The sequence below is a fragment of the Echinops telfairi genome, unplaced genomic scaffold (assembly GCF_000313985.2).
Source record: "Echinops telfairi isolate 266 unplaced genomic scaffold, ASM31398v2 ScPeMD7_31;HRSCAF=116, whole genome shotgun sequence".
NCBI lineage: Eukaryota > Metazoa > Chordata > Mammalia > Afrosoricida > Tenrecidae > Echinops > Echinops telfairi.
This window is the reverse complement of record NW_022103928.1, coordinates 21,896,361-21,909,243: the sequence shown is the minus strand read 5'-3', so window position 1 is coordinate 21,909,243 and position 12,883 is coordinate 21,896,361. Positions and strand designations below refer to the sequence as shown.

General features: G+C 43.6%; 1 protein-coding gene and 1 long non-coding RNA gene across 8 annotated transcripts in view; one reads left to right on the top strand and one right to left on the bottom strand.

Annotated features, from left to right (window-relative positions):
* Positions 1 to 12,883, bottom strand: part of FHIT (fragile histidine triad diadenosine triphosphatase) — a 1,817,667-nt gene that overhangs the window by 15,123 nt on the left and 1,789,661 nt on the right. For all 7 annotated transcript variants that reach the window (XM_045289941.1, XM_045289943.1, XM_045289944.1 and 4 more), the window contains one exon: positions 12,629 to 12,729. In XM_045289941.1, coding sequence (XP_045145876.1) covers positions 12,634 to 12,729 — 96 coding nt within the window. In that variant the 3' untranslated portion in view covers positions 12,629 to 12,633. The remainder of the gene's footprint in view (positions 1 to 12,628; positions 12,730 to 12,883) is intronic.
* On the top strand, positions 5,118 to 8,317 carry LOC123521654. Its single transcript, XR_006680043.1, has 3 exons — positions 5,118 to 5,213; positions 7,205 to 7,288; positions 8,289 to 8,317. It is a non-coding gene; the product is annotated as an uncharacterized LOC123521654 (long non-coding RNA).

The following is a 12,883-nucleotide window of genomic DNA, read 5'->3' as shown; positions in this document are numbered from 1 at the left end:
CTGATGCCAGAAGCTTAAGTAGAGAACAAATGTTTTGAGAATGATGAGGGCAATGAATGTACAAATGTGCTTTACACAATTGATGTATGTATGGATTGTGGTAAGAGTTGTAAGAGCCACTAATAAAATGATTTGCCTTATTATTTCTTAAATTTGGGGTAGAATTCACCAGTAAATCTAAGCCTGACATTTTCCTTGTGGGTATTAAATTAGTTCAGATTAAATGTATTTGCTAATGATCAATGACTCATATTTCCTTTTTCACATTGTATCAGTTTGGATAAATTGTATTCTTCTACTAACTTGTAGAAATTTACTGGCATATAGTTACCCATTCTATGTTCTTGTCCTTTTTAACAACTGCAGAATCTATACAAAGTCATCCTTTTAACACGGGGTATCTATGCTTTCTCTCTTTTCAAACAGCAATTATTTGGCTTTGTTGATCCTCTCGCATTTGTGTTTTGTATATTATTATATTCTGAGTATATCTTTTAGTTTTAGGATCATCTGTTTAACATCTCCAAAATATGCTTAGCATATTCATTTTTTAGCTTTTGTTTTCTTACAGCAAATGGATATAAATTGTACTTAAAAGGAGAGTGCCCTCTAAGCACACCTGCAGTTGTATCCCACAGTCTTACTTTTCTTCGTTCAGTTCAGCATAGTTTCTAATTTCCACTGGTTCCTGTGGCAGCTATAGAATCTGCTGTCAATTTGGGACTGGAGAGGATTCAGAGTGAAGGATTGGCATCTAGTCTGTCAATTGGGTCATAGCCAATGGAGGCTCTGTGTGGGCATGGCTGTCTACTGAGGATTCTGGGAACTCTTGTATTTCCTCCTTGGAGGTGGGAGACACGCTCTCTCTCTGCTCACTCCCTGAGACAATGCTCTACTGACAAGACACATACCCCATGCCCTGAGAATTGGAGGAGCCATGTAGAGACCCCTGCCAGTGCTGAGATGTTTCTACCACCACTGGATCCAAGTGACTTTGCACCCACTGGCCTATGATCTTCCTGCATTCTGTCATATTGCATGTGTTTTGTGAGCCAGAAGAGGAGTTTATAGATTGGTATTAGAAATACCGGCTAATATTGGACTTAAGGACTTGATCTGCACTGGGCTGGGATGTTTTCTCAATATTCAATTGCTCTTGTATATAAACCTCGTTCTTATTCACATATGAGTGTCTATGCATTTGTTTTTCTAGTCCACCCAGACTAACACAGTTCCTTCTTTAGAATTCCTTTATTATGAGTCTGCTTGTGATGAATTCTCTCAATTTTGTGTAAAGCTCTGTTTTAACCTTCATTGTTGAAGAATGGGTTAACTAGGTGTGGACACCTAGGCTGGCAGTTATGTCCTTTAAGTTATTTAAGTCCATCATGCCTTGGTCTTCTGATTGCCACATTTGGGGGACTGAGATGTCTCTTTCATATGACAACTCTCTCCTGAATTTTCTGCAGTTTTACCATGATGGAGCATCGGTCTGTGGGTTTACTGTGTTTTTTGAATGTATATTAATGACTTAAAACTAATACTGAGTTTTTAAATTCTCAGCATTATATCTTTAGATATGACTCAGACCAAAGTTCTGTTTTCTGAGGGAACAGCAAATACATATGTATCTGATTTGTTTATTAATGATGTTTTTATGTTTCTGCACTTCTGTTTATATTTTCTCTCTTTTTATCTCATCTTGGTCTATTCTGGGTACTTTCCTATGAATTAACTTCAAGTTCACTAATTCCCTCTTTTGAGTATTAAAAATATGCAGTTAAAAGCATTTATTGGGTGATTTTTTCAGTTCTAGATTTTCTATTTGATTTTCCCCTTCATCCATGTCACTTTTATAGGCTCTAGCTCTCTGCTGAAGTAATTTTTTTTATCTTTTCTGTCTCTAAAAAGAGTAAACATAGCTATTTTACCGTCTATGCCTAATAATTCAAATTCTGAGTACTCAGTTATTTTCTTTTCATTTGTATCATCTTGTTGTGTGTGTGTGTGTGTTGAACCTGACCTTTAGTGGATGCAAGGATACATTCAGCTCATCTCCATTTTAATGGTAGAACTGTCTTAATGTTTTAGATTTCCACTCCGATGGTTTTACAAAGGGTTTCAACAAAGACCCTGCCTGCAGTGACTTTTATTACTCTAGCTCCACTTGCTTCTCAAAACTTGGAGATACCCCCAGGGGGAAAGCAATCTCAAACAGTAGATTCTTTTCTATGGATTTCTGTCTTCTTTTGGGTCTTCCCCCTATAGTCCGTTGCTACCTCTAACCTATTATTAGATGTACTTGTACAGATAAACATACACATATATTTACTACATACACATATCCTAAACAGGTATTTATTTTTTCCTATTAGAATATGGTGAGAGGTTTGATTTGAACGCCCAGCATTTTGTTTGTTAGTATTAGAAGCTAGCCTCATTCTTTTTTTTTTTTTTGGGGGGGGGTGCTCTGAAAATATCCTGCCCTGCAGGTTCTATTCTTTAATTATTGTTTAAACTAACTCCTTACAACCTGAGCATCTCTATCATTTATCATCTTCAAACTGTAACAGAAACCACCAGGAAAATAATAAATCTACATATCGGCCTCACTGGTCCCCAGCCACTACTTCGTGTTCTTCCGGTGGTAACCCCAGGAAGTAAGTAAAACGTGCTCCATCACCCTAATTCAGAGATCACGGAGGTGATTAAAAGAGAGAGAGGGAGGTAAGTGACGTGGTTAAGATCAGGGGCACATACAGTGGTGAAAAGCACACTCGCAGGCAATCCAGATCATTCCTACGAGAATGAGGAATGTCTTCTAGTATTTCTATTTGATGGTGAATATGCCCCATTCTTAGAACAAGTGAGGAAAACGTAGATTAATCTCTTTCTCTCTCTCTCCCTCCACTGGGGCATGCTTTTTACTAAAATTACCTGTGAGGATTTTTTTGGCTATTCCAGCCTTTGGTTTGGTTTGGTTTGAACGCACCTTCTCGGATGTTCTGTGTAAACCTCAAGTAGTTGCTTCGAGGGAAGCGCTCCCTTTCACCCTGCTGGTTCTCTTCTTCTAGACCCCCAGTGGGAGGAACCAGGCTTGCTCCATAATTGGTTATACTTGACGCTGCCCTCAGTTCATTGGGAGATGGTAAGGGAGAGGTTTGGTGGTAGAGGGGAGTGAAGGCTTATTCCCACAAGGGCTACCCCATCTCTCTCTTGATCCATCTTTGTCTTTTCCAAACAACATGTTCTGCCTTATTTAACCTCTAAAGAGAAAAACGGAAACCTGGATTAAGATAAAAAGGGCAGGACGGATAGATTGGAGTTGAGATTAACTAAAATGGGAAGGCTTTTAAAAATATAACTGGATATTCATCCTCAGAGGAGATGGAAAATAGACCCCTTAACAGAACATTAGAGTTAATGATTCTGAAATTTTCTGTGATTTAATTTTACTTATTATATCATTCTCAATTTATCCCATGGGGTTTTTACTCAGATGTATGGGGTTCTAGAAACAAACTCTAGGCAAAAAGGGGAGAGTACAAGCTGAGAGAGAAATAAATGGGAGAAGGGAAAAGTCATCTAGTCTCTCTCCCTGCTGCTTTTGAGATTGAGAGTTCTCTTTGTGCCCAAGAGCTTTTGAACATACAAACCAATCTTAGCCTTAAATCTGAGGGTTTTTGTTTTTTTAAACTTTTCTGTGATCTCAGTGCTAAAGAAAATCTATCATCTCATCAATTTAGGAGTAGCAGAAAGAGTGTTGGTACACATTTATTGTGGTTTTGATAATACCTGCAGATGGGAATTAGGGTCGAACTAGTCAGAGAGCTGAAGTTAAAAACCATCCCTCCTCAAAGTCATGTTGAAGTTAATATGATCTGCTCCCTGGGCCTTTCTCGTCAGAGGCTGCAGCCCTGAAACCCTCTGAGAAAGAGGAGATTTCTTCTGGCTACCTGGGTAGATTCAGAAGGTGCCACTTCGTCTGTGCTACCTAAGCAAACCTGTCCTGTCTCGTCCACTTCAACTGTCCATGATTATGATCCAAGTGTGGTCCACTTGCTGAAATTATGGTGATTTTTCAAAAATGCCAGTGTCAAAACGTTGCCTTGACAGTACATCTATAACTACTAATAATGCTGTTTTGGGCTGACTCAGTTGCTTTGAAATTACACGATTCTGTTATGAGTAAATGAGAGGCAACCAATTATCTATAAACTAACGGAGCACACAGAGAAGAGTTTGATGAATTGCAAACAAACTCTGCTGACACAACAGGGTGTGGAGTTCGGGGTATGCTTGCATATTTTGCAAACAATGTGTCCCCTCAATTCCAGCTGGAGGTGGGAGTGGGAACAAAGAAATGCTAAGAGCTGCCCCCTTTAGGGTATGTTACTTAAGTTGTAGGAAATGGAATCTCCTCCTTAACAGGGATGTGCAGAGGCAGCAAACTCAAGTATTCAATAGCAGATCAAGGTTGTCTTGTTCCAGAAAGGCTCTAGAGCCATTGTCATGGAATTGGATTGGGAACACAGGCTACAGAAGCCGACACAAAATCCCTACCCCCAGTTCTGAGTTCAGGACATGGAGCCAAGACACACAGTTCCAGGGGCAGATGCTGAATTCCTGGAACCAAAGGGTAGCGCTTGGATGATTTTATGTCAACTAGACACTCATAGCTGGGGGTGCAGTCAATGCTGTCAATCAAGTGGTAGCTTGCTGATACTTCCCTGGGGATGTGGCCTTTGGTATAAAAAGGAAGGACCCTGGGAACTGCTCGTTCTCTCCCATCTCCCCGTGACTTTCCCTTCCTGCTTACTGGGACTGTGCTGCAGACCCTGGGAGCTGTAGGCCCTGCCATGTAGCCACCAACTTTGAGTACATGTGACCATGCAACAACTGGTCGGTGCTCTTCCAGCTTCCTGATTGACCAGCCTCTAGCTACAGGAGGCTGAAGAGAGACTTACAGACTAGCACTGGACTCAGGGACTGGAGTTGGACTAAGCTGGGATGTTTTCTTGATATAGAATTACTTCTTGGTATAAAGTGTTTTCTTATGCATACATGGTGATCACTGGACTTCTCTCTCTACACAGCCCAGCCTCACATACAAAGTATTGCCAACACCACCAGGCGCCTGTCAGGTGCGGACTACGATGCTGGCAGCTCTGTGTAGCAACCTGTGGACTGGTGACCTTCTGTTGACCCGAAAGGTAATGCTTCCTTTTCACTATCACACACACCAACTGAGATCCAAAGTCTCTTTCTGAAAGCCCAGGGATGCGGAGAATGACTAAACAACCCAAACACTTCCTGAAGAGTTACCTGGGAAGAACAAGAGAGCTCCTCAGCCTAATCAAGCTACCACAGGGTCCCCTGCTGGCCGTACAATCTGAGGAGAGGGTTTAGCTGTGGAAGGTGTATCTCTGTGGTCCTAAGGGCACGCTTCTGGGATGCAAAGGGTTAATCAGGGTTTCCCCACAAAGAAGGTAGAGAACGGAGTTTCTACGTGTTGAGGTGTCCTGAGGTGTGTCCACCCAAACCTTTGGCAGAGAGCAGCATTTTGCCCATCAAAGTGCTTTGTTCCCACTGTCGGCACCTCGGGTGCCTCACCTCTGGTCTTTAAAGTAGGCTCTCCCTGGGTGGAGTCTCTGGATGCTGTAAATGGTTAATATACTCAACTGCTAACCAAAAGGTGGAAGATTTGAGCCCACCTGGGGGTATCATGAATTGGCAGCCATTCCAAGGCACGTGGCTTAAAGGCAAACTGTAGTGTTTACGACTTGGGCTGTGAGCCGCATGGTAGGTCAGCGGTTCAAAATCACCAGCAGTTCCTTGGGAGAAAGCCTGGGCTTTCTAGGCCCATAAACAGCTACTGTCTCAGAAACCCACGTGGGTCACCAGGAGTCAGCACTGACTCGAATGGCAGGAAGTTTGGAGAATTTGGTGGGGCCCAAGCCTTGGGAGCTGGTCTCCCAGGAGAAAGTCATTTCAAACACATCGAAGCAGTCCAGAGAGGACTTGAGCTGTCTGGAGAGAGGTTCTGGGCCCCCCCTCACGTCGCTTCACTCTCATCCTCGGTACCTTCTTTCCTGCATGTGCTGGGGTGGCTGCAACCATTGTGGAGTTAGACTTCCACAGTTTTGCATTCTGGTCTCCACCACTGTTTCTATAAAGCTAAAAAGCATGACAACTGCTTAAAGTAATTTGGGGAGCTCTACATTGAATCACGGAGGTTCTCTTTTAATCCTTCTAAATAAGTCAAGCAGAGAGTCTCCGTTTGACTCCTTATTAACAAAGAGAGAATGAACTGCAGTCCCCAAGAGCTACAGGCATCCATAGATTTTAGTGGCATATTTTTTATGTTTAACTTCCAATTATACCAAGTGCTCAACTCAACTCACTGCCATGGAGTCAATGCGACTCATAGCGACCCCGCTGTTGGTTTCTGAGACTGTAACTGCTTATGGGAGTAGAAAGCCCAGTCTTTCTTCCTCGGAGCTGCTGGGGGTTTCAAACTGCTGACCACATGGATTTCAGCCCAACATGTAACCACTGTACCACCAGGGCTCCACAAACCAAAGGATGCTATAAGCTTTTCATTGTGTCTGGGATATAAAGTTTCAGAAATATGTACTGAAATTTAGGGAGTGAATCAATTTTTTAAAATTAAGTAATGAATACCCTTGCTGGTGCCCAAACATGAGAAAAATCCTGGTGAAATGGGAATGAATGATATGTGAGAAACACTATCTGCCTAAAGGTGGTATCATCATTATGATTAAGATCTTGCCTGTATCTGAAAGGTTGGTACTTTGAACCCACCCAGTGGCTCTGTGGGAGAAAAACCTGTCACTGTGCTTCTGTAAAGATTGCAGCTAAGGAAACAGTTCTATTTTGTTACTTAGGGTCAGTATTCCTGAGAATCAATGCTAGGGCATTTGAGAAAGTATCTGCCCAAGGCCATGTTACCTGGAATGGTGGAGAAAAGCGAGGAGGAGAATGGAGTCAGGATTCTGCATGCTCTGGAACATCGTTCAAGTACAGAAAACAACTCGGCCACATGTAGGAGACAAAGGAGGCTTGCTACTCACTCCTCTAAAGATCTACAGCCTAGGAAGCCCAAAGGGGCCCTTCTGCTCTGTCCTTATAGGATTACTATGAGTTGACCTTGACTCAATGGCAGTGCATTTGCTTTTTGCAGATTTGGCAGTATGTACCTGGAGGGAGGCACCAGAGAGCATGCTGTTAACAAGGCTGGCAAGGAAGTCCAGCACAGTAGGAGGAGGTAAGCCCTCACAGCTCAACCAAGGTCAACAGAGCAGGAGAGGTGGAGAGACTATGTAGAGCAGCGGTTCTCAACCTGTGGGTCGCGACCCCTTTGGGGGTCAAACAACCCTTTTACAGAGGTTGCCCAATTCATAACAGTAGCAAAATGACAGTCATGAAGTAGCAATGAAAATAATTTTCTGGTTGGGGGTCACCACAACATGAGGAACTGTATTAAAGGGTTGTGGCCTTAGGAAGGTTGAGAACCACTGATCTAGAAAAGTCTGTAGGGTAGGAGATATTGGCTGCAGAAGTGAGAAGTCTTGTAGCAAGGTGGGCATTTCAAAAACTAGAAGAAGTTGGATTATCTTCATTCAAATTTTAGCTCCGCATTTACTAATCAGAGAGTCCTAGTGGCATAGGTTACAGGTTGGGCTGCTAACTGCAAAGTCAGCAATTTGATTCCACCAGAGAAAGATGAGGCTTTCTACTCCCGGTAAAAAGACAGTCTTGGAAACCTATGGGGTTAATTCTGCTTTGCCTTATCGGGTCGCTATGAGTTAGAATTGGACTTGATGGTAAAGACTTGTGAAATACTAACCACTGCACTTAGAATGATAATAGAATCCAGGTCTTGCAAAGCCTAAGTCGGTGTTAACCTCTAAATAGTAAACTAGTGGCCTCCTTGGAGTATCTGGAGAATTGTACGGTTCCGTGGGCTGAGCACCCTGTTTAAGAACCTTCCAACATGTTCTCCCTAGGACTGATTTGCTGCTGAGGGTATAAACATTTTGAGAAGGTCAAGTTTATCTGAGTCTTAGATAAATAAAGGGCACTTTTTTAGTTTAGGCAGGCCCTAAATATTGCATGCAAACTTGACTTGTTAACAAATGGCAGAAGATCCAGGGGCCCATGCATTAAAATTTGGCATGTATATGAGTTCGAAATAGTTAGGGCACACCAGGGAAATGGGATCTTAAAAAGAAATGAAGGCATATTTTCTTTCCCTTTCATCTCAGGAAAGGTGTGCATCTGGGTTGTATCCTCTCACCTTACATATTCAATCTGTATGCAGAGCAAATCATCAGAGAAGTTGGATTATATGAAGAAGAATGTGGCATTAGGATTAGAGGAAGGTGGTTTAACAACCTGCCACACACACAGATACCGCCTTGCTTGCGGAATGTGAAGATTTGAAGCACTTACTGATGATGATCAAGAATTATAGCCTTCAGTATGGATTACAACTCAATCCTCACAATTGGACCAATAGATAAATCATGATAAATGGAGAAAAGGTTGAAGGTGTTAAGGATTTCATCTTGCTAGGATGCCCAAGCGATGCTCATAGAAGCAGCGGTCAAGAGCTCAAATGGATTGCATTGGGTAAATCTTCTGCACCAGTCTCCTTTGAAGTGTTGAAAAGCAAGAAGGTTACCTTGAGAACTAAGGTGTGTCTACCCCTACCTGTGATATTTTCATTTGCCTCATATGCATGTGAACTAAGAAAGACTAAAGAATCAAGGCATGGACATCAAAGTTTTGGCAGAGAATAGTGGAAATACAATGGAATGCCAAAAGAACAAACATCTATCTTAGAAGGAGAGCCAGAATACTCCTTATGGGCAAGATTGTCAATGTTTCATCTTACATACCTTGGACACATTGTCAGAAGAGATGTCCTTGAGAAGGATATCATGCTTAGTGTGGTAGTTGCATAAGTTCATGTCAACTTGAAGATATAGGTGGAGTTTAGCCTGTCAATCAGGTGACAGCTTAGTGACCTTATTTTGTGTTGCCACCAAGATAAATAGCTCTCTGGAGGCAGACCAGACTCTCTCTCTTCCTTCACCTTCCTGTTGATGCCATGCAGAGACCCGCTCAAGCCCTGGAAATGTGTCCTCTGCCAGCCATTGGATCCATAAGGCTTTCCACCCACCGGCTGGTGATGTTCCTGCATTCCGCATTGATGAGTCTGAAGAGGGACTGATGGACTAGTATCAGTCTTATGGACTTGGGTTGGATTGGCCTGGGATGTTTTATTGATGTATAATTGCTTCTCGATATAAAGCTCTCTCACACATATGTGAGTGTCCTTGGATTTGTTTCTATAGTCAACCTGGCCTACCACACTTGGGAACGTCGAAGATCAGTAAAAAAGAGAAAGGCCCTCCACAGGATGGATTGACACAGTGTTTGTAACAATGGGCTCAAATTTAAGAACAATTGTGACGATGGCGCAGGACTGGGGGAGGGAGATGTTTCATTCATTCATTTCATTCATTCATTTTCATAAAGGCTCTGAATTGTCACCTAATAACACCTTTCACCTCTAGAACAGTGAGTTGCTAGTTTATAAACTCGGGTTCATGTCTATCGAATTTCAGTGGCGGATATTCCCACATCTAACCAGGCCTTTCTTCAGAGGGACCTCTGTGTAATCTCCTAACCTTTCAATTACCTGTATTTGCATCCATCATGAACTTCTTTGTCTTTCTAGGCACATGTATTTAGTCTGTTTATACTACAGGCCATCATGATGCTCTTGGAAAACATCTGAGTTGAAATCCCTCCCTTTCCACTTGCTACACTCCCACTGCCCCCACCATTGCCATGGAGTTGATTTGGACTCCAGTTGATGTGGACCCCTGGTGCCCCCAGGTGTAGCCCAGGTACTAGTTTTGAGATAATTGGCAATCCATGCTACATCGCCCAAGGCCTCATTTCCTACATCTGAAGGTAGGTTAGGCCTATAAACAAAAGGCCCATCAAGAACAAAACAAATGCTAACTAATTTAAAAACCTGTGCAAGCACTGTGGCAATAGGCTGTGTAACAAGATAGAATGAATATCTTCCTGGAAAGACCCATAAGGCAAGTTGATTTAGCCAGAAGACAAGAGATGCCAGTCCGCCAGGCAAGACAGAAGCACAACCTGACAAAGCAAAGCAGTCGGGAAACTTTGGTAATAGGTTTGAAACCTCTTACAGCATCTAGAAAAATGCATTCTAACTATTCCACCGTGCAGCCAGCCTCAGGAAAAGCCTAGAGCTTTCATTTGCCTCTACCGGACAGCACTCCTGCACAGGAAAGCCGGGCGTGGGAGAGGCCCAGGGTCAGCTGAGAGAGCTGAGTCTAAAGAATGGAGACCCCACTTAAACAGGACACTTCAAAACCACACTCTCACTGGCTTTCAGAGCAAGAGAAGTGCGTTTGCAGTCGTGCCCACAGCCCTCGGTTCTTAGATAAAGTAGCCCGATGCTACTGGGGGAAAAAGAGAACGTGACTAGTGTCAAAGGTCAAAAATAAAACTGTGTCCCTGCAGGCACCTGAGGGCCCAACCAATGAAATGATGACATGGGCGAGGGGAATCAGCCTTCCGAAGTGCAGGGCCCACAAACACAGCACAGCCACCCTGAACAATAACTGATTGGGGTAGTTGATGTTGGGTCTGTAATTCAGGAAAATAGTTTAAAAGTGGGGAGGGAGGGTGAGGAGGAGAGACAAAGACAAGGAGATTTTTTTTTTTCAACAAACCTAGAAGTACTGAAAATAACCAAAGAGGGCATTGTACAGTGAAAGCAGAATGACCACATTAAGCATAGTTTCCAGCTAAAACCAGGAACACTAAGTGGATGATAGAATGCTTTCTACTCCAGTTGCTACAGGTATTTGTTAACTGTTGTAAATTCGCATCGGGTCTGTTTCAGCAGCTTAATATAAACACAGTTGCTACTGCCAGGTGAAGTAGATAATTCTAGAAAGGAAAAGTAAACTGGAGGAGAGGATCTTTACTTGGGGTCCACAGCCTCTAAGATGTTTTATTAGTACATTTGCCAGAGAAAATGCACAATGCTCACTGAAATTTGAATCTGAGATTAAAATAACAACAACAAAGGTCAAAACCTTTTCATAGACTCATGAGCCCCTCAGACTAAGGTCCCAGGTGCTCGCTCTATGTATCTATCTGTCTAAATTCATGTCACATGTTGCATGGCAGCCCTATTTAGTATCACAGTGAAAGATCCATTGTATAAATAATTGGTGTGTCATATGCATTTTAAAAAGGAAACAGGCTACAACTTCCTAACAGTCTCAAACCTCTGATCATTAGTGCAAAGAGATAACTTTATCAAGCCCTGACATTTCCCTGTGCTCTGAGCCTTCCAGCAGCTCAAAGTAAAGGGAACAATAGGGGACAAATGACCAAGGGCCTTTGGAGAGAAGTTTCCAGTAGTAAAGAGGAAGGAGTGTGCCTGGGTGTGGCTGATAGGGTCCAGAGGGAGAGAGAACTGGTTCTCAAGAGGCACACTGACTTCAGGGAGACCACCAGGGGCTAATGTGACTGAATACTGGCGTGGATTGAATTGCATCCCCTCAAAACGTCTCAATTTAGCTGAGCCTTGGTTCTCCATGATTTGGCAGCTATGTAGTGATGTCCTTTGAATGCTATGCAATGCTGTAATCCCTCCTCATGACGTGAGCTGATGTGATCAATCAGCTGCCAGGGGATCAGTTGTGAGGGGATTAAGTCACAGCCCTGTAAAGGGAACAGCCATGGGACGTGGCTCCCATGACCTTTAATCTTACAGGAGATAAAAGGAGAAAGATAACAGAGAAGGGGTGGGCCTCAAAACCACGAAGGAAGTACTGGAGAGAAATGTGCTCACTGGACCTGAGATCTCCGTGCTGAGAACCTCCTAGAGAGGTAGAAAATGAGAGGCCAAGCCACATGCAAAGCAATAGCTATACCCTAAATGAACACGTCTTGCCTCCTAAACTGTGATAAAGTGTCGCTTGTTAAAGCCACCCGCACAGGGTATTTTTGTCAGAAACAAATGGTCTAGATACCCAGGGTAGCTGCTCACCAAGAAGTTCTAAGCTGGAATCCGCCAGAAGTACCTTGTAAGAAAGGCCTGGCAATCTACCCCTGAAACATCAGCCCCTGGGAGGGAGCACGGTTCTCCTCTGAGTCCATGGACTGCCATGTTCAGAACTGACCCCAAGGCCCCTGGTTGGCTGATTCACCTAAGAACTCAGGACTTCAACCCAAGGCCCTATCGTTTGGGGACTGTTAAACGATTTGGAGTGCACTGAAACCAAAAAGTTTGTTTTACTGCTCTGGGGAGACGGGATTGGAAAATGGCTGGGCAGAACGACGAAAACTGAGGATTCTGCAGGAGGTGATGGAGAAAGGCGCGCTGGGAATGCATTCTTAAGGGTCAGCGTTCTCTCCCCCTCCATCCTCACGTCGTTTGCAACTCACACACCGAGTGTTGGACAAGCCACTGCTTTACACGCACCCCCCACCCCCACCCCAGTCCTTTGGGGCGCTAGAGTCGTGAACCCCGCAGCCGTACCTGCATCACTGGAAGTAGACACGCAGCGCTGCTGCTTCTGCCGCCATTTCTTCCTCTGAGCGCCACGTGGCTGCGCAGTCTTCTTTGTCATGTTTCTGGAGCTTTGGGGAGGGGGGGGGGGAGAAAAGAAGAAAGAAACGAAAAACAGGCTCATCAATGGTTCCTTGGGATCTCCTGGAACAAGTGTTGTGAAGGGAAGGCTGGACAGAATTCTCAAATCAGAGGCCAGTAGCTGCTTGTGCCCTTGGATGGCAC